This window comes from Mastigoproctus giganteus, chromosome 8 (assembly GCF_048544385.1).
Source record: "Mastigoproctus giganteus isolate SK-2022 chromosome 8, ASM4854438v1, whole genome shotgun sequence".
Classification (NCBI taxonomy): domain Eukaryota; kingdom Metazoa; phylum Arthropoda; class Arachnida; order Uropygi; family Thelyphonidae; genus Mastigoproctus; species Mastigoproctus giganteus.
This window is the reverse complement of record NC_143582.1, coordinates 91,466,691-91,488,352: the sequence shown is the minus strand read 5'-3', so window position 1 is coordinate 91,488,352 and position 21,662 is coordinate 91,466,691. Positions and strand designations below refer to the sequence as shown.

The window sequence follows — 21,662 nt, the reverse complement described above, 5'->3', positions numbered from 1 at the left end:
GTGGGATTTAATCAAAGAGGTAACTACCATTAGGGGTAAAGGGAAGGGTTATTGCTTCCGTAAGGGCAACTACGATGGACTGAGACAGTATTTAAATTCTATACAGTGGGACCAACTGATGATGTTACCAACATCAAATTCAAAATGGGAAGAATTCAAAGAACTTATCTTGGAAACTACTAGGCTTTACATACCAACTAAGAAATATTGTTCAAGGTTTAGGCCAAAATGGATATCAGATGAACTAATGAGGCATATGGCAGAGAAGAAAAATGCATGGGATACTTACAAATTAACACATGACACAGAAGCCTACGATAGATACAAGTTGATATGCAACCAAGTTACAAAGGAGGTTAGGCAGGCGAAGGCAGATTACGAGAAATCCTTGGCAAGGGAAGCAAAGAAAAACAGCAAAGAGTTCTTTACTTATGTAAACTCGAGAAGGAAGGGGATGAATCAGATTGGTCCACTTGATATTGATGGGTCAACTGTTGATGATCCTGCTCAGGTAGCTAACAAACTAAATGAATATTTTGCATCGACATTCACACATGAGGAGTTATTCAGCAAGGGGAATGCCAGAGGTGTATTCAACTCTAGCAGTAAGCTAGAGAATCTTGAAATAACTGGGAGTAAAGTGGAGGAGAAACTGTTGAAGATAAACACAAGAAAGGCACCCGGGGTGGATGGGATCTATCCAGTTATATTAAAGGAGGCAGCAAAGGAAGTAAGCAAACCCTTAGCCATAATTATGAGAGCTTCCTTGGACTCAGGGGAGGTACCCATAGACTGGAAATGTGCAAATGTGACCCCAATTCACAAAGGAGGATTAAAGGCTGACACAAGTAATTATAGACCTGTGAGCTTAACTTCTGTTCCAGGAAAATTAATGGAGGCACTGGTTAAAGAAGCACTGCAGGATCATTTAGACAAGACTTCAGTTATAGCTCAGACACAGCATGGTTTTGTTAAGGGGAAGTCTTGCCTGACCAACTTGATTGGATACTATGATGCAGTCACAAAAGAACTGAATGCTGGGAATAACTTTGATATTATATACTTGGATCTTAGAAAGGCTTTTGATACTGTTGCACATGGAAGACAGCTTAATGTCCAAGTTTGCAGATGATACAAAGGTTGGCAGGGTTGTCAAGGACACTACTGACACTATGCTGCTGCAACAGGATCTGGAAAAGTTGAACAGATGGGCTCAGAGGTGGCAAATGAAGTTTAACATTGACAAATGTAAAGTACTACACATGGGAAACAGCAACCCCAGAGCAACGTATCAACTCTGTGGTACTACACTGACAGTGGTAGAGAATGAAAGGGACTTGGGGGTGGTTGTGCAGGCAGATATGAAGTTCTCTGAGCAGTGCAGACGGGCTGCAAGAGTAGCTCATGGAATATTGTCAATGATATACAGGAATTTTTCCAGCAGGGATAAGGAGGTGATTATTCCATTGTATAAGGCAATGGTCAGGCCACACCTAGAGTACTGTATACAGGTCTGGAGGCCTCATTTCAAGAAGGATGTAGAGCTGCTGGAACGAGTACAGAGAAGGGCAACAAGATTAGTGAATGGAACAAAGGGGTGCTCTTACGAAGAAAGGCTTAAGTTTTGCAAATTACAGTGTCTGGAAACTAGGCACCAGCGAGGTGATCTGATAGAGGTGTATAAAGCCTTGAATGGTTTAAGCATGCTCAATGCTGATGGGATTCTTCCTCTAGCTCAGAAAAATCACCTGAGAGGGCATAAATTCAAATTGAGGAAAGACAGATGTAGGATAGACGTGCGGAAATTTGCCTTTAGCCAGCGGGTGGTTGGTTGGTGGAACAGACTCCCATCCCTTGTGGTGGAGGTTGATAGCCTAAATAAGTTTAAGGCTCAGCTGGACAGGTATTTTGAACGAACAGAGGGGTGAAGTGGAAGCGGGGTTTTTTTTTTTTTTTTTTTGGCTGATGCTGCATAAGCTTTCTTTCTTGCATCAAATGCCTCTACTAATGCTAATGCTAATGCTAAATATGGAGGATGCAGAAAGGTCAGGGAATGACCACCGCATATCCCGGAGCAATATGGCCTTAGTTGCTAATGCTCCTAAAAACCAAATAACAAACAAACAGAAGGTTTCTAGGTAGTTTAAGAGTTGGCAGTTAATTGATTTCTCCATTACTTTAGAAATAGTAGAAGTAATTGCAATGGGACGATAAATGGATGGGAGGGATTTGTCACCCTTTTTAGGAACTGGCTAGATATGAGTAAATTTCCAAGCAGAAGGAAAAACACCTTTGGAATAAGAAAGTAAAAAAAGGCTGCAAAGAACGGGAATAAGTTCAGGAGCACAGGTTTTGAGAAAAAGTGGAGAAATACCATCAGGACCTGTAGCTTTCTTAGCATCAAGATTCATCAAAATCCTTCTGACATCCTTTTGACGGAAGACCACAGGAGGCATTGAATGGAGCACGTTGTGAATTGTGGGAGGTGTTTTACCAAGATCATTAATACATGAGTTGGAAAAAAAATGGGATGCTAGCAGGTCAGTTTTATCCTTGGCTGAAGTGACAACAGAACCATCTGTTTTTGACGGAGTCGGGCAAAAGTTACAGCCAATAGCTTTGGCAAGAGACCAGAATGCTCGGCTACCGTTAGGGCAAGAAGCAAGTTTTCTACTCTTAGCCTGTTCAAACTCTAGTTTGGACTGATTAATAACTGCTTTACAATTGTTGTGAGCTTTGGTGCAGGCAGAAAATGAAACTGAAGAATTGGAAACAAGCCGATTACGATATGCAACGTTCTTCTCTTCAACAGCCTTAGCACATTTATTGGAAACCAAGGTTTAGATAAAGGACGAGATTTTAAAGTAGAGTGTGGAATAAAGGATTCCGTTCCTACAAGAATAATTTTACTGACACGATCTAAGTAAACGTTGACATCAGAAGTTTTAAAACAGTAATCAACCAAAGAAAAGAAATCTTGCAGGTCATCCGATTTTGCATAGTTATTTAATTGTAGCTTCTGTTATGGAAGATCAATTCAGGTAATATAAAGAAAAAATCAAAAAGTCTGAAATATAATGCAATACAACTATTTTGTCATTCTCTGTATTTGTAATTAACATAATTTTAACTTATGAGAGTAAAAGGTATAGTCTTGATACGCAGAATGAGCTAAATTTCCTTAACCGTATATCACATGAAGAAATACTATTATGTTATTTGTTTTTAAAAATGAAAACACTGCTGTGGAAGCCTATTTCAAGAATTATTGGTCTTTTATCAGATAGTAGGTGGTCACAGTTAGTGAACCTCTGATGGCTGAATAATGGATAACAGTAGTATTTATAAAATGATACTAGGAAGCAAGCTATACTCCACCTTCTCTGCAGCTGTGTCATTACCTATTGAATGCAGTGTCTGTACCACCGATTTATTTGCAATAAAACTAGCTTTCGATAACAAACTACCACCATATTAAGCCATCTCTTATACACCGATGAACCAAAACATTATGATCACCTACCTAATATGATGTTGGTCCTCCACATGCAGTCAAAACAGCTCGTACCCATCGAGGCATGGATGCTACAAGATTTCTAAATGTGTCTTGTGGTATCTGGTACCAACACATAACCAGCCGATCCTATAACTCCTGTAAGGTCCTTGGTTGAGACGCTGCAGAATGGAGTTGCTATTCCAACACAAACCACAGATGCTTGATGGGATTGATGTCTGGGAAATTTTGAGCCCAGGGCAATACCTGGAAGACTTCCTCATGTTCTGCGAACCAGTCTCGAACAATCTAGGCAGTGTGGCATGGCACATTATCCTGCTGAAAGACCGTACCGTCTTTCAGCAGGTTAATGTGCTGAATTACCAGAGGGGAAGACCATTGGCATGAAAGGGTGCACCTGGTCAGCAATGATGTTTAGGTAGGTTATAAACGTTAGAGTGCCCGGCACGTGGATGACTAGGCTCAGGATATTCCACCAGAACATTGCCCAAAGCATGACACCGTTGCCACCAGCTTGTTTTTGTATCACAGTGCATCCAAGCACCATCACTTCCCCAGATAAACGATGTACCCGGCTGTCCACATGATGCAACAGGAATTGTGATTCATTGGACCAGACAACCTTCTTCCAATCACTCAAGGTCCAGTTTCGATGCTCGCGTGCCCATTGTAGGTGCTGTCACCGGTAAACTGGTCACAGCTACCATGTAGGAAGGCAAGGCAATTGCCTCTGGGCCCGGTCCCTTTAGGGGACTGGCATCTTTGGCTGTCTCCTGTTTTTCAATTTTCATTAATTAAGTAGGTGCCCAAACATGTTCTTTGCCTCCGAGCCCAAAAAAGGGTAGCTACGCTACTGATCTTTTTTGTTTTTTATTCAATGTAGTTTATGAATTTTAAAGTATTTTTCCCCCTCTAAAATGGATTTAAATGAAAAAAACTAATGTTCACATTGAAAACAACTTTGTGTGAGCTTTAAGAATAAAAATAAAAGAAGTGATGGAAACACTATTAATTACATTGTATAGTTTTTGATGTGTTTAATTAAAATAAAGTTTGGTTCCTGTCGTAAATTTATTTTTATATTTTTAACAGATGTTTTAGTGGCATGTATGAATTATTTAATGTACATTATAATAATATTTTATTCATACTTATATATTATAATAACATTTTAATACATCCTGTACATTGTAAGTTCGTTATTAATATATGTTTTTTAAATACATTCGATTTAGCAGACACTTCTCCCCCAATTAGTCTGTTAAATCGAGGGCCTACTGTATTATACATCTGTCATGCAGCTATCCTTTTTTTCATTTAAGTTTACTCAATCTGTTTAAGCCAACCGGGCTAGCCGGGTGGGTAAAGTGCTTGTCTGGCAACCCAAAGGTCGGGGGTTCGATTCTCGCCTCGGGCTTGGATCAAAGTACTGCAAAAACCTTGGGAGGTGCATTATGGCCACAGAAGCCTATGTGCCAACAACTACCAAAAAAAAAAAAAAATCTGTTTAAAGCCTTAAATACTTTAGTCAGTTGTGCAGAGACCTAATTGATTAAACACTTCGATTAGGTCTTGGAATTGCCTAATTTCCAGCCACTGCAATTTGAAAAACCGAAGTCTTGTGATATGAGTACCCCTTTGTGCTCTTGACTAATTCAATTGCTCCGTTCTGCACTTGTTCCAAGAGATCAACATTCTCTTTAAAATGAGGCGTCCAGCCAGACCTGTATACAACTGGAGATGTCATCTAACCATTGCCTTATACAATGGCATAATCACCTCCATGACCTTGCTTGCAAAGTTCCTAAATGTCATTGACAGAAAACCCCATAAGCTGTTCTAGTGCCTGTCTGCACTGCTTGGACAATTTCATGTCAGATTGTACAATTACCCCTAGGTGTTTCTCATTCTCCACCACCTTTTGTGTGGTCCACAAAAGAAATGTTTTCACATATCACTGTATTTCAGAATGTCAGAAGGCACTGAACATTGTGTGTGTGTAAAATTTTTCTTTAAAAACAGAAAACCGCAGGAAACTTGATCTTAAAAGTAGCATATTGGGCTCTTCGGTGGGTCATACACAAGTTTTTGACTGACACCATAGTTTCAAAGAGGATAAGGAATCTGTTGAAAGTGATCCATGATCTCAGGTATGAATGAAATGACAGATTAACTCCTTTATGAAATCACTGAAGAAACTTGCAACTTAGTCAGACCATGTTATTCTACTTTAAGAAAAACTTTGAATGTGATATACATTTCTGCGAAATTCATACCATGGCTGCTAAAAGAAGAACAGTGTGAACACCACCATAAAGCAAAAGGCTCAAGCTAATGGAAGTGCTGTGGCTCAGAGCAGAACTGAGGGGGGGCAGTTGTCCTCTGACTCACAGCCTTATAAAATGCACTGTTTGCTTGATGTTTGCAGAGCAATCGGGTACGGGACATGATACTGCCAAGGGGGATGTCTTTGTGTGCGCGCGATGCAAGGAGTGTATCGATATCAGGCAACAACTCGGCGTTCTTGTGGGCCTATATGAGAGCTTGAAGGACAGGGTGGATGCCCTCGAAGAAACTAAATTGAGGGGCCCATCAAGCTCTCAGCTGCCCACATCAACGCCAGAGCTTGCACTTGGGCATCGCGTGACACAGAGACAACCCCCAAGGCAGAATGCGCTGGTCCCGAAGGAACTAGTAGATGTTGGTGACTCTATTGTCAGGGAAACGGGGAACATGCTTTGTAAAAAAGATAGGTGGAACAGGACCAGGGTATGTCTGCCAGGGGCAAAGGTTGATGACGTTGTAGAGCGAATATCATCTTTTAAGGGCACAAAAGGTGATATAGTTGTACACGTTGGCACTAATAATATTAAGAGTAGGAGACCGGCAGAATTACTTAACAAGTACAGGTCACTGTTGAACAAAAGCCGAGAATTAGGGTTGAATTTGAAAGTGTCTGCAATTCTGCCCAGACACGATAGGAGGGAGTATATGATGAGAGCCTTGTCGATCAATTCGACCCTGGAAAGATTGTGCAAGGCTCAAGGGGTAGAATTTTTTTCAGCTTGGACTGTACTTGTTAACAGGAGAGATTGCTTCTACAGGGATGGGATACACTTAAATAGAAAGGGTGCAAGAATATTTGCTGATGCTATCGAGGCAGTGTTAGGTGGGTCGGAAAACTGCTAGCTTGGGGGGAGACAAATACCAATAGATTGACAGTAGCCACTGGCAGAGGCGAAAGAGATTCTTGCACTGCTTCTATTAGAATGAGCAGAAGCCTGAAAAACAAGATGCATGGTATTTCAGAGACTGCTGGGAGCCATTGGGGTACAAGTAAACACATGGGTTGTGTTAGGGTAGCTAAGAATAGAAACAGGTGCAGGTATACTTGCGTGTACACCAATGCTAGGAGTTTAGTAAATAAATTTGATGAATTTGAGGTATTGCTCAAAACATCAAAGGCAGATATTGTTGGGATATCAGAGACGTGGTGTCACACAGATATAAGGGATGCAGAACTGCAATTTGGGGAGTACAACGTCTACAGAAAGGATAGACAGGATAGGAAGGGGGGAGGGGTTATGCTATTAGTTAAGAAACACATAAAAACCAAGGAAGTAAAGCCAGTCGACATCGCCGGACAGTGCAGTGTTGAGTCAGTTTGGTGTGACATAAGCATTGGGAGATCAAAATTGAGAGTAGGAGTGTGCTATAGGCCTAATGACTCTGATGAGTATAATCAGGAACTATACAGGGAAATAGAGTGGGCCAGTAAATCAGAGAGTCTTATAATGGGAGATTTTAATTTCCCAGATATTGACTGGAATTTGGGGGCTGGTTACTCACACACTAGCAGGGCTTTTGTGGATTTATTGGATGATTGTTTTCTACATCAGCATGTTTGGGAGGCAACTAGAGGGAGTAATAGTCTTGATTTGATTATCAGCAGTGATTCTTCATGCATTAAGAATCTGCAGATAAATGAACCACTAGGTGGCAGTGATCACAGTGTGCTGAAGTGGGATTTACTCAAAGAGGTAACTACAATTAGTGGTAAAGGGAAGGGTTATTGCTTCAGTAAAGGCGACTACGATGAACTGAGACAGTATTTAAATTCTATACAGTGGGACCAACTGATGATGTTACCAACAGCAAATTCAAAATGGGAAGCATTCAAAGAACTTATCTTGGAAGCTACTAGGCTTTACATACCAACTAAGAAATATTGTTCAGAGTTTAGGCCAAAATGGATGTCAGATGAACTAATGAGGCATATGGCAGAGAAGAAAAATGCATGGGATACTTACAAATTAACACATGACACAGAAGCCTACGATAGATACAAGTTGATATGCAACCAAGTTACAAAGGAGGTTAGGCAGGCGAAGGCAGATTACGAGAAATCCTTGGCAAGGGATGCAAAGAAAAACAGCAAAGAGTTCTTTACTTATGTAAACTCTAGAAGGAAGGGGATGAATCAGATTGGTCCACTTGATATTGATGGGTCAACTGTTGATGATCCTGCTCAGGTAGCTAACAAACTAAATGAATATTTTGCATCGACATTCACACATGAGGAGTTATTCAGCGAGGGGAATGCCAGAGGTGTATTCAACTCTAGCAGTAAGCTACAGAATCTTGAAATAACTGGGAGTAAAGTGGAGGAGAAACTGTTGAAGATAAACACAAGAAAGGCACCCGGTGTGGATGGGATCTATCCAGTTATATTAAAGGAGGCAGCAAAGGAAGTAAGCAAACCCTTAGCCATAATTATGAGAGCTTCCTTGGACTCAGGGGAGGTACCCATAGACTGGAAATGTGCAAATGTGACCCCAATTCACAAAGGAGGATCAAAGGCTGACACAAGTAATTATAGACCTGTGAGCTTAACTTCTGTTCCAGAAAAATTAATGGAGGCACTGGTTAAAGAAGCATTGTAGGATCATTTAGACAAGACTTCAGTTATAGCTCAGACACAGCATGGTTTTGTTAAGGGGAAGTCTTGCCTGACCAACTTGATTGGATACTATGATGCAGTCACAAAAGAACTGGATGCAGGGAATAACTTTGATATTATATACTTGGATCTTAGAAAGGCTTTTGATACTGTTGCACATGGAAGACTGCTACACAAATTGGAGCAGTGTGACATTGGAGGCAAATTGCTGCTATGGATAAAGGGGTGGTTAAGGGGGAGAAGACAGAGAGTGGTAATCAATGGACACTGCTCATCGTGGACTAATGTTATTAGTGGAGTCCCTCAGGGCTCAGTGTTGGGTCCATTATTGTTTTCTGTATTTATAAATGATATTGATGATGGTATATCAAGCTTAATGTCCAAGTTTGCAGATGATACAAAGGTTGGCAGGGTTGTCAAGGACACTACTGACACTATGCTGCTGCAACAGGATCTGGAAAGGTTGAGCAGATGGGCTGAGAGGTGGCAAATGAAGTTTAACATTGACAAATGTAAAGTACTACACATGGGAAACAGCAACCCCAGAGCAATGTATCAACTCTGTGGTACTACACTCACAGTGGTAGAGAATGAAAGGGACTTGGGGGTGTTTGTGCAGGCAGATATGAAGTTCTCTGAGCAGTGCAGACGGGCTGCAAGAGTAGCTCATGGAGTATTGTCAATGATATACAGGAATTTTTCCAGCAGGGATAAGGAGGTGATTATTCCATTGTATAAGGCAATGGTCAGGCCACACCTAGAGTACTGTATACAGGTCTGGAGGCCTCATTTCAAGAAGGATGTAGAGCTGCTGGAACGAGTACAGAGAAGGGCAACAAGATTAGTGAATGGAACAAAGTGGTGCTCTTACGAAGAAAGGCTTAAGTTTTGCAAATTACAGTGTCTGGAGACTAGGCACTGGTGAGGTGATCTGATAGAGGTGTATAAAGCCTTGAATGGTTTAAGCATGCTCAATGCTGATGGGATTCTTCCTCTAGCTCAGAAAAATCACCTGAGAGGGCATAAATTCAAATTGAGGAAAGACAGATGTAGGATAGACGTGCAGAAATTTGCCTTTAGCCAGCGGTGGGTGGTTGGTGGAGGTTGATAGCCTAAATAAGTTTAAGGCTCAGCTGGACAGGTATTTTGAAGGAACAGAGGGGTGAAGTGGAAGTGGGTTTTTTTTTTTTTTTTTGGCTGATGCTGCATAAGCTTGCTTTCTTGCATCAAATGCCTCTACTAATGCTAATGCTTAATGCTAATGCTAAAGTTGCTTCTGATTTGTTTAAACCTTACTAAAATGAAATATATCATAACTGATATATTTCATTTTAGTAAGGTGGGTGTATAGGTATCTTTCTGAAACTGAACAGCAATCATTCCACTAGAAGACTCCTTTTTCCATTCACTTAAAAAAGCACAGTAGGTGCACACCAAAACAAATTCCAGGCCATGCTAGCATTTTTCTCACTGGGGTACTGTCTACTGTGAATACAGACCAAATGGACAAACAGTTAATAAAAAGTTCTACATTTTAGTTCTGGGAAACCTTCGTATTGCAATTAGAAGAAAAAGACTAAAAATGGTTTGTTAATTCAACACAGTAATGTGCCATTACTTTTAATGCTAACTTTTACAGAGGGTTTTTTTTTTTTTTTTTTTTTTTTTTTTTGGCCAAACTTACAATCACCTAAGGTCAGCATTTTCACATTTGATAGATATGGCTACATGTGATTTCCCCTCCCTCCCTCACCCCACTCCAAAAATGAGAAAAATAAATGCTGAGGGGACATTGAGTTGATGTATAGAATAAAGAGTAGTGCAATGGCTCAGCTTTGAGCTATTTTAAAGTCAAATTAGTCCAATTGTTTTCCAAGAATGGAAAACCATTGGACTAATTGATCACTCCTAATACTTTTGAAAGGGGTCAAGTTGTCCGACCTGTAAATATTCTTACTGCCACTATATTGCTGTATTGTAAGCAGTCCAGATACTTTTTTAACAGACTTTATATTTACAGTGATACTTGCTTTACTTTGAATGTATAAATTATAAATGCATCCTACAAAAGTACTTTTCACTGTATCTTTTTAAAAGCATTACTGTGGAAAAATTGTTTTAGCATTATGTCTAATGAAGAATAGGGTTTTTGTATTCTGTTAGCATTGCTGGCAACATCTTCATTGGCATCTGTAGCCAAATGAATTGTATTTTGTATATTGTGGATTTTTTTTTTTTTTAAACTTTATTGACTTAACAGAAAAGTGAAAAGTGGATTTTTCACTTTTCCTCACCTTCAAGATAAATTCTTAACTAAATGGTGACTTTTAAATTATATAAATTATAATTTATATAATTTCAGATTGCAAATACAGCTTCACTTACAAGTTATTTGTACTTCCAAACAAGTTTGGGTCCAGACTTGTTTGGAAATACTTTTTATCTAGGAGAAAGTGTTCAGGATCAATCCTAGTACATTAGTGGCTCGTATTAAACAGAAAGTGAAGTGATTATCAAGCCTCCAATGTCTGTTACATAACGGCGAGTTTTAGTTTGATTCTAGCAGCTGGACATGGGATCTGCCATTCAGTAATTGACCATAATTCAGGATGGTTGACATTGCCATTAAATATTCTATCAAGCATTATAAGATTTGCTTTAATAACAGAGTCTTTTAGAGTTGGATAATTTAGCCATTCAACTATCACTGATTTTGACTGAACCTTCTCAAATCCAGTTCAGAAACCAATACTCCAATGCAAATTTTTGAAAGTGAGATTTAGCAACTCCTGTCCAAACAGAGGAAGCATAGAGAATGCATGGGTGAACAAGCTTAGTGAAGGACATGCTAATAGTAGTGGTAGCATTTGAGATGTGGGTTCCTGTTTCTATAGCCAAATAAATTTAGTAAATTTCAATATGAGAAATTCAACACCAAGCACAAAATTAAATTTGGAGTCAAAATTGTTTCTAAGATCCTTATGGGAATTTACAATTAAAATTGCAATCATTTTGACTTGATGTTACCAATTTTAATGGGAATCTCTTTTTAGAAATTTGAAGGTGTTCAGTTTTTTCAGGATTAATTGACAGATTAAACACACACACACACACACACACACACACACACACACACACACACACACACACACACACACACACACACACACACACACACACACACACACACACACACACACAGGGAGGGAGAGAGAGAGAGAGAACAGAAATCTGTAGAGATACCAATGACATAGAAGAAACTATGCAAATGTAGAACTGCAGATAGGATCACGTGGTCAATTGCAGAGTTACTTTCTAGATATGCAAAGTCACTTTTCTGTTTGTTCTTCAGGACAATTATGTTATGAAAGTTAGTAAGAAGCAGATTAGATGTAATAGATTTTCCCGGGACTCCAAAATGTGGTTACTCCGTATATGGTGAAATTATCTGTGAGACTAGGATACTAATATAGTAAACCCCCGCTATTCGCGGCATCTGTATTCACAGTTTCACGATCGCCGATTTAATATAAAATGAAACCTAAAAAAATGTGAATTTTAAAGCACCGTGAATATTTTCCGCCATAAAAAAAAACATGGGCGTGGCTAAAATTATCTTTCACGGTCAAAACAGCGCTCAGTGGGTGGGGGGAGAGGGGTGACAAAATCGCGAGCGTGGATGTTTCTCGCTAATCCTTGTTCAGTATGTGTTATGCGCTTGTCATGGAAGGTTTCGTCGTTTGCTTTTAATTTATATGCTTATAAATTTATCGATTTATAAATTGATATGCTTGCAAAAATGATAAATCTACTGTTTTGCAGTGTAAAACAGACTTTTTCGAGTGTATTAACGGAAGAAAGTGACTTTATTGTGGACAAGTTCTTTCTAACCCCTACAAAAATATGGCTACCAATAACAAGAGAAATGTGAAAATATCAAAGGTGATGATATCAGCGAATAAAATTGAGTTATTAGATAAAATTTCTAATGGTGAAAGTGTCTCCTCAGTGACAAAGCAGTATAAAATCAATTAGTCAACGGTACGATCAATCAAAAAATCGGAAGAAAAAATCTGCCGTAGTGTCCGTGAAAACGCGCTAATTGCTTCAAAAATTTGCTCTATAACTCGTGATGTTAAATTAGAAAAAATGGAAAAGGCTTTAAATCTGTGGATAGAAGACCGAACTCAAAATAAAATCCCGTTAAGTTCACTCATCATTCATGAAAAGGCAAAACTCCTTTATCAACACTTGAGCGAAACTGGTGATAGCACTGGCGGGATAAGTTTTTTATCTATAGCAAAGGCGCTGGTTTGAAAGATTTGTTTGAAATTTCTAATAAATATTACATTTAATATTAAATTGTTTCTTATTTTCATTTCGATGCCATATGCTTGCATTTCACTATGTACTGTCTATGTACATAGTCATATTATGAAGGTACATATAATAAATACATAGACAAAATTTTAGACTAGTTTTTCTTATATATTTCATACTTTGGAACGGAACCCCTTTATTACTATGGGAGCCATAACTCAGTATTTGCGTTTTCGGTATTCGTGTCATTTCTCAGGAATGTAACCCCCGCGAATAGCATGGGTTTACTGTACTCTTAGGACAGATGATGAGATGGAGATTGGACAAGTGTCTTTCATAACTTTGGATGTTTTGCTTGGCAATGGGAAAGGTTTATAACAAGGCCATCCAGTTGGGAAGAAATTGGGATTTAAACAGACATAAAAAAAAAAAGAAAAAAAAGGTGAATAAATCAATAATATGAATGCTGGAATTTCATTATGATCTGCAGTGCAGCTGAAGGGAAGAGTGCTGATCACTTTTTTCACGTTCCCTTTCACATATATTTTCTGTCTACAGAAAGTCTAGCAAAATCTGTTCAAAATATCACCATCCACAGCACTAGATGGAACTTTTTTCCATGAATTGTTTTTTTTTTTTTTTTTTTTTTTAATGAAAACCCCAATCACGAAAGGTATCAAAACCTATAGTACTTAGTACCGTGCATGGGTTGAAGGAGAAGTATGGGGGGAGGGGGATGCCGGAAACTTTGCTCTAGAGACTAAACATGGGTTTCGCCACTTCAAGCCTCCAATAAGCAAAGTGGTGGTGTTTCAGCGGTTGATGAAAGTCATCTACCACCTTGCCGTTACTCTGTGGTTGAAAAAAAATTTTCACATATCTATCCTACAACCATCCTTTTTCAATTTAAATTTATGTCCCCTTCTGTAGCCATGTGGTCTGGAGCGGGAGTGCAGTAGCACACGCTCTTTGGGGAAACCTGAGTTAAAGCCCCTGACTGCTAAATACGGTTGATCTGCCAACCCGCACTGGACCAGCGTGGCAGATTATGGTCCATTTCCTTCAACATGAATTGTTGAGGAGGCTTCCATCCTGCATCGGGTTCATAATGGCTGCAGATTTATTTTTATTTATATCCAAGCAAGAGTCAGGACACTATCTACATTTAAGTTCCTCAATCATATAAAGCTTTAGCACTTCAATCACATCTTACAGATACCTAGTGTTCAGATACTGTGGTATCCTTGGTAAGAGTACTTTTTTATGTCTCTGACTAATATTTTTTCTTTTCTCTGCACTTGTTCCAACAGATCCATACCTCTCTAAAATGAGGCTTCTAGACCTATGTACAATATTCAAACCACTGCTTTATACCATCACAGCTTGCAAAATTCCTGTGTATCAGGGATGGCCAACAAATCGATTTCAGTCAATGACGATGAATGTTAAATATATATAAAAAGTAGATTAGTCAAAATCTAAATGTTATTATTATTATGTGCCCCACTGCATATGCCTAATTACAAATCTGTTGACTACGTGACTACTCTTGTTGCCACACAGTCACTAGTCTTCTCATGAAAATTCGCGCAGTTATGTGGAGAGCATAGTAACGTAAAATGATATAGCATACCGCATAGGAGTGTAAAATGATACATTTTACACATATACATAGTGTATATGTAATATCATTTTCATTAAGATTGGAAACTAGAATACTTTTTGGGATGATAAAATAAAAAAAAAATTATTGTTTGATTTGCAGTGCTTCCATGGTTTTACCCAAAATAGAAAATTTAGAAAAGCACTTCAGTACTCCATGGTAAATACCAATTGGATTTTCTGCCTAACAGTGACCTTAGAAAAAATAAACTAAAAGAACTTAAATCCAGATTCGCACAACAAAATTTCTTCATGACATCTAATTTACAATCTAAAGCAGTAACTGTAGCATCATTTAAAGTGAGTCATCTTCTTGCAAAAAATGCAAACCGTTTTCTGATGGTCACTTCATCAAATATGCATTTTTAGGAATAACAGATTCTCTTTACTCTCTCTCAGGGTAACTTGGTAATTTATTTTAGCTGGTGCAGCATAAGCCTCAAGCTTCCTTGCACTATATGGCTAGTAATAAGAATAATTTTGTTTGTTGCAAAGCAAAAGGTATTGCATCAGCTGTTTCTATGAATGCGGTGTTGGAAGGGTATACACACTCATTAGTATCCTGCTTTGCGGAGGTGTAAGCATGGCTCCATATGTTCCATTGACACCAAGAAAAAAGTGTAGCTGTTGCTCTGTTCCAGGAAGGGCTTCGTATGTGCTATTGCTGATAAAATAGGCTGCCACCAGTCACTGTATCCCAGGTTCTGAAATTAAAGTGTGAAACCGGTGATGTGAAGAGAAGACTTGGATCAGGCTGCAAGAGAATAATGCCTTCCCAAGATTGATATTTGAAATTGTAATGCCTTCATAATTGCTATGCTAGTGCTCCTGATCAAAAACTGGACTTTGAAATGACCTCTGGTATTGAGACAAAAGTGCACGAACTATTCAGAGATGGCTTTCGGAATGTGATCTGCATGCCTATCAGCCTTTGTGGACCAAAACAGATGAGGAAGAAGCAACTTTCTTCTGCTAAAACGCATGTTTCATGGACAAAAGAGCAATGCGACACCGTTTATGTTTTCTGATGAATCAAAGTTCAACCTGCATGGCTCGGATGGGAAGTGATATGTCAGAAGACAAAAATCGGAGGCATACCATCCTGACTGCATAACACCAACTGTAAAGTTCCCCGCTGGTCAGATGGTCTGGAGATGCATAACAAGCAAAGGGGTGGGGCAAATTAAGTTTATTAACGGAATGGTGAATGCTGAAACTTACACTGCTTATCTTGGAGGAGTGCCTGAAACCCGTTATTAGGGATCACCACACAGACATCCAAAACTGCATTTTTCAACAGGACTCAGCAAAATTGATAAGTTTTATGCTATTTAGATTTAATGATGAGTTTGTCTTCTTGTCTCGCAAGGCTTAAAACACTGTTTTCCCTTGTTTTTCTCCCTTAAGGTTCAGCCATACCTCAGAAATGCTGGCATTACAGTGTGGCATTACAACCCAAGCACGGTACTAAGTACTATAGGTTCTTATACCTCTCGTGTTTGGGGTTCTCATTAAAAAAAAAAAAAAAAAAAAAAAAAAAAAAAAAAAAAGATTTGAACCATATTGAAAATTACATAATGTCGTCTAAAATTGCTCAGAAGAAAAAAGTAAGATTCAGCTGCAAGAGAGCATTGTAAGGGCATGGTCCCATGAAATTGGGCAACCGTATATCCAGAAGTTGATTTACTCTATGCCATTTTATTGCAAGGCTGTAATTGCAGCTCAAGGAGGAGCAACAAAATTTTGAGGGCTTATTTTGCTGATTTTCAGTACATAATACTGTTATGTTAACTTGTCATTTCAGTTCGTACATGTAAATGCAAGAAAATTTATGGCAGTTAGGTATATGAGGTGGAGTCTTTTTATTGGATTTCATTCACAGAGATATATATTCCATCTAACAAATGCATTTCGAACATTTCTGCAACCCACATGCAGGGCAGAACACGTTATTTGCAAATTTCACAAGTAATGCAGTTTTTTTGTCTGCCACTGTAGATGTGTATACATATTCCTGAATTGGTTAAACCAACATGTCAACAATTTTTAAATCAGCAGGATTGTGCATGGAGAATTTGGTTCACAAAAGCACTCTGAATATGTAACAATTTCTGGCCAAAAATAACATGATTGGGTTCCACTGAATTTTTTCAATGCTGTACAATTGCTAAATTACCATTTATACTCTCCAGGTTGGTAAATTGGTGTAAAATAAACAAATATACTTCAAAAAAAGAATTATAGCATTTGTTGGAATTATAATAGCAAAAAAGGCTGACGGGGAGGAGTGGGTTGAATTAGTATTACAGACCATCTTCATTCACAATTAAGAGAGATAATGCATGTTTGGGACAAAAATAAGGGATTATCAAACCCAACGTGGGTATAACCTGTTCAGTTTTGCTGAAGTGTTGAAGTTAAAATGAAATACAGAGTGCAATTCCAAAACCAAACATTTTCCTAAACATTGCATTCATTGAAAAGGCTGATATTTTATCATTCAAAGATCCAGGTAGAATCAGAAGATTCCTGAGGATGTCAAAAAACAGAGGCTACAGAAATGCTTCCAGTAACAAATCCAATCATTATTACTGGCAGCATTTCTAGTACAATTGAGTAAACCAGTCTCAGGAGAAGGTTGCATGTTTTTTTTTCTCCAGAAACTGGTTTTTTGTCCAGCAAACAAACCAGCTGAAGTATATGTGCAGTTACAGACACAATATAATGATTCCTCATAGCCTTACTTACTTTGGCACTTAATATACACCTAACTTCAATTACAAAAATTAAATAGCTGAGTATAAAATAATTTATTTTTAAAACAAAGCTTTCTAATTGCAATCTGAAATTTCACTCTGAAACAAACTATAGTGTATATTTATAAAATTACATTTTCTCTGCTTCACCAATATTATTTTTGGTAATCATTCTGCAGGGAAGTAAAGGTCAAGGTTTCCCGTTACTTAACGGAAAAAGTTACCACCAAAGCTGCCAAAGAAATGTATGAACATGCCTTGAAAATTGAGAGTGAATTTAAAAATGTAATAAATGGTAAGTTTTATGTCTTTAACAATGTTCTTGATATATTATGTGTAATTTATAATAATGCTGTTGAATATTTATGAATATATATTATAATCAAACAGAGGCATCCTTAACAACTAAAAAAAAAAAGCCTCAAATCAAACATTCCAAAGGAATATGCTAGTTAGAACATTCTGACTTAATGCTTGTCAAGTGGTTCTGCAAGAGGAAATGCCTGACATTGTATCTAAATTCAAGTAAGGAAGTAAAGTTGTGGGTGGGAAAAGTAGGGTAGCTAGGAACAGTTAACCAAATAAAAGTCTTATTCACTGAATCATTGATTATATCTGAATTCAAGTAAGGTTGTAGGAAAATTAGGCTAGCTTGGAACAGTTAACCAAATAAAAGCCTTAACCATTCAACACGGGATATTAATCAGCAACATTGCTGATTAATATCCTGTGTTAACCTGCAACATTGTTATGGCTTCTTTGGACAATGTTTTTTCAGTCATTTGAAGGGAGGATTAAAATACCGTCTGTGGCTCTGTTAATACAATGTTTATGCAATAAAAGAAGAGAAAATTTTACTACAGGCATATGTTGAAAATAACTCCATACCACATCCCCCCCCCCCCATACTTCTTCAACCCATGCACGGTACTAAGTACTATAGGTTTTGATACCTTTCGTGCTTGGGGTTTTCATAAAAAAAAAAAAAAAAAAATCATATAAGCTGAGTGTAATAACAATGAACACATGTACTTTTACAAGAAACCCAGAATGACTTAGTCTTAAGGACTAAGCAATTGGATTGGGAGCTAGAAAAAAATATGCTACTAATAATTATGAAGCTCTGATCAATTCATATACTTCTGGGGTCGTGTTTGGGTGACTCTTGTGGTGCACTTTCAATGTTAGTATAATTAAAAGCAGATTTATACAAGAAAACTAAGCTTCTTTAGCTTTGTCCATCCAGGTCCTACTTCCCTAAATTTACTTAAGCTCTCAAGAACTAGAGCTTACATAATGTGGTAATTTAATTCTGATAATTAGTATTAGTAGTGGTAAATGATATAAGGAAGCTAATTTATGCAGTTGAGCAAGGGAGAAAAAAAACAAAAAAACGTTTTCCATATCACCTCTCCATCCCTTCAAATGGTTTGTCTACTTTTACTTCATTCAGACTACCCACCTCCACAACAGCAGATGGATCATACACCAATAGTCAACTGGCTGAAGGCAAACTACCACACATCAGTCCTGCAACCAGTATACCTCAATTTGAATTTAACCCCCTGGGTTAAATTCAAATCCTTCATGTGTATGGTCTGAGCAAGAGGCAGGATGCCATCATCACTGAGCTTACTTGATCCATTCAAGTCTTGAACATTTCAATCAGATCTCACAGGTTCCTTGCCACCATACTTTGCAATTTGCAGACAGAAACCTTTCTTGTTAGGAGCACCCTTTTGTTTCCCTCACTAATCTCATTGTTCTTCTCTGCCCCATACCGACTGATCCACGTCCTTCCTAAATGAGGCTTCCAGACCTGGGTGCAGTACTCAAGATATTGCCTTATACAACTGGATAATCACCTCCTTATTCCTTTTGGCAAAATTCCTATATATCATTGACAAAACGCCATGATCAGTCCTAGCAGCTTGTCTACACTTCTCAGAGAATTTCATGACTGCACAATTACCCCAAGGTCTTTTTCATTCTCCACTACCTAGAGTGTGTAACCCAGAATAATATATCAATGCACAGTTGGTGTGTTATTCTGAATTACAAGTTACCCACAGTACCTTACATATGTTGATTTTAAACTTCAATTGTCATTTCTTGGCCCATCTAATTTTTTTAGACCTTATTGCAGTAGTACTTATTAACAAATGACAGTGAATTATCTATCAATCTTCATATCAGGCTTACTCTGCAAATTTTTGAGATTAAGCCAGATGTGCCTTCATCAGTGTCATTAATAAAGACAGAAAACAACACTGTACCCAACATTTAACCTGGGAAACTCCACTAATCACAGTAGTCCAAGTAGAGCAGTGCTCATTTATGATAAACTCCATGTCCTATCCCACTCAGTAACTAGCCCCTAATGTCACACTGCTTCAATTTGTACAACATTTGTTTATGTGGAACAGTGTCTGAAATCTAAGTATACAATTTAAAGATTATTTATGCATACAGTTCTTTTTGTTATTGCATCTTAATATCCAGTCAGATTGGTCAGAAAAGATAACCTCTTAACAAATTAATTCTGTGACTGCAGTACAACTGAATCTAGATAATCATTTGTTACTTTAATCAGTGACACCATTATTTTCCCCTGGAACAGAAGTCAAGCTAACACACTCTAATTACTCTTGTCACCCTTTTGTGAATTGGGGATACGTTTGTGCATCTCCAATCCATAGGGACCTCATCTGAATCCAAGGATGCTCTCACAATTATAGCTGAAGGTTTTCTTACTTCTTATGCCGCCTCCCTTAATATAATTGGACAGATCTCATCCCCATAAAAATCTCATGTTTAACTGACCTAGTTAATTTTGACAGAGTTGCTCATGAGTTGGATGTTGTAAATAATTTTGATATTATTTACTTCGATTTCAGCAAAGAATTTGGCTAAATCCCATGTGAGAGGTTGCTCTATAACATGGAACATGTTAGAATCACAGGAAAAATCCTTGAATGGATCGGCGCCTCCGTAGCCAGGTGGGAAGGAGCAGCAGTGCGTAGCACACGCTTCTTGATTAGACCGGGGTTCAAGCCCGTTACCACCAAATACGGAGAATGCGGAAAGGTCAGGGAATGACCACCGCATATCCCGGAGCAATATGGCCTTAGTTGCTAATGCTCCTAAAAACTAAATAACAACAACAACAACAGCTTCTTAATTAGACCGGGGTTCGAGCCTGTGACCACCAAATATGGAGGATGTGGAAGGGTCAGGGAATGACCACCGCATATCCCCGGAGCAATATGGCCTTAGTTGCTAATGCTTCTAAAAAAAAACAAAAACCAAATAACAAACAAACCTTGAATGGATCGCAGAAGATTAACAGTTGTGATTAATGTTTATTCTTCAGATTGGCTGAACATTAAGAAGTGAGCTTCCTCAAGTATCAGTACTGTAACCACTGTTTTTTGATTTTATTAAATGACATGGATGGAGGTTATGGTGTCAAAATTTGAAGACATTGCCAAATTGGAGTAGTTAATGATCAGTGCCAAGCAGAGCTTCTTCAGGAGATTTAGACTTCAGAAATGGTCAGATGAGTGGAAGCTATATTATAATGCAGCAAAATACCAGTCTTACACTTGGAAAATAGTAACCAAAAATAACTTATACACTTGGTGGTGTTGATTTAAAGATAATAGAGAAAAGGGGGGACTTGGGAGTTATGGTACAGATGTGAAGTTCTCTGAGCAGTGTAGACAGGCAGCATGATTGGTCCCTGGTCCTAGTGATGATTTATCAATCATTTACTTAGAGGTCAGAAGATCCCACTGTATAAGGCAACTGTTACACCACACCTAAAAAATACATCAAGCTTCTCAAAAGAATTAAAAGATGGGCAATTTCTAGTGAGATCAGTAAAAGGGCTTCGATTAGAGCATTACCGTTAGTAGAGGCATACGATGCAAGAAAATAAGCTTATGCAGCATCAGCCAAAAAAAAAACCGCTCCCATTTACCCCTCCCTTTGTCCAGCTCATCCTTAAATTTACTTAGGCTATCAATTTCCCCAACAAAACATGGAAGTCTGTTCCACCAATCAACTACCCGCTGGCTGAAGGCAAACTTCCGCACATCTATCCTACAACTGTCTTTCCTCAATTTGAATTTATGCCCTCTCAGTGATTATTCTGAGCAAGAGGAAGAATCCCATCAGCATTAAGCATGCTCAAACCATTCAAGGCTTTATACACCTCTATCAGATCACCTCGCTGGTGCCTAGTCTCCAGACACTGCAGTTTGCAAAACTTAAGCCATTCTTTGTAAAAGCAACCCTTCATTTCATTCATTAATCTTGTTGCCCTTCTCTGTACTAATTACAACAGTTCTACATCCTTCTTAAAATGAAGCCTCCAGACCTGTATACAGTACTCAAGGCGTGGCCTAACCATTGCCTTATACAAGGGCATAATCACCTCCTTATCCCT

At 38.4% G+C, this 21,662-nt stretch overlaps 1 protein-coding gene across 3 annotated transcripts in view; it reads left to right on the top strand.

Annotated features, from left to right (window-relative positions):
• LOC150081717 (MAGUK scaffold protein DLG5-like) overlaps window positions 1–21,662 on the top strand; it is a 450,728-nt gene that overhangs the window by 424,457 nt on the left and 4,609 nt on the right. For all 3 annotated transcript variants that reach the window (XM_090378823.1, XM_090378822.1, XM_090378824.1), the window contains exon 25: window positions 17,392–17,507. In XM_090378823.1, the coding sequence (XP_090234949.1) occupies window positions 17,392–17,507 (116 nt within the window). The remainder of the gene's footprint in view (window positions 1–17,391; window positions 17,508–21,662) is intronic.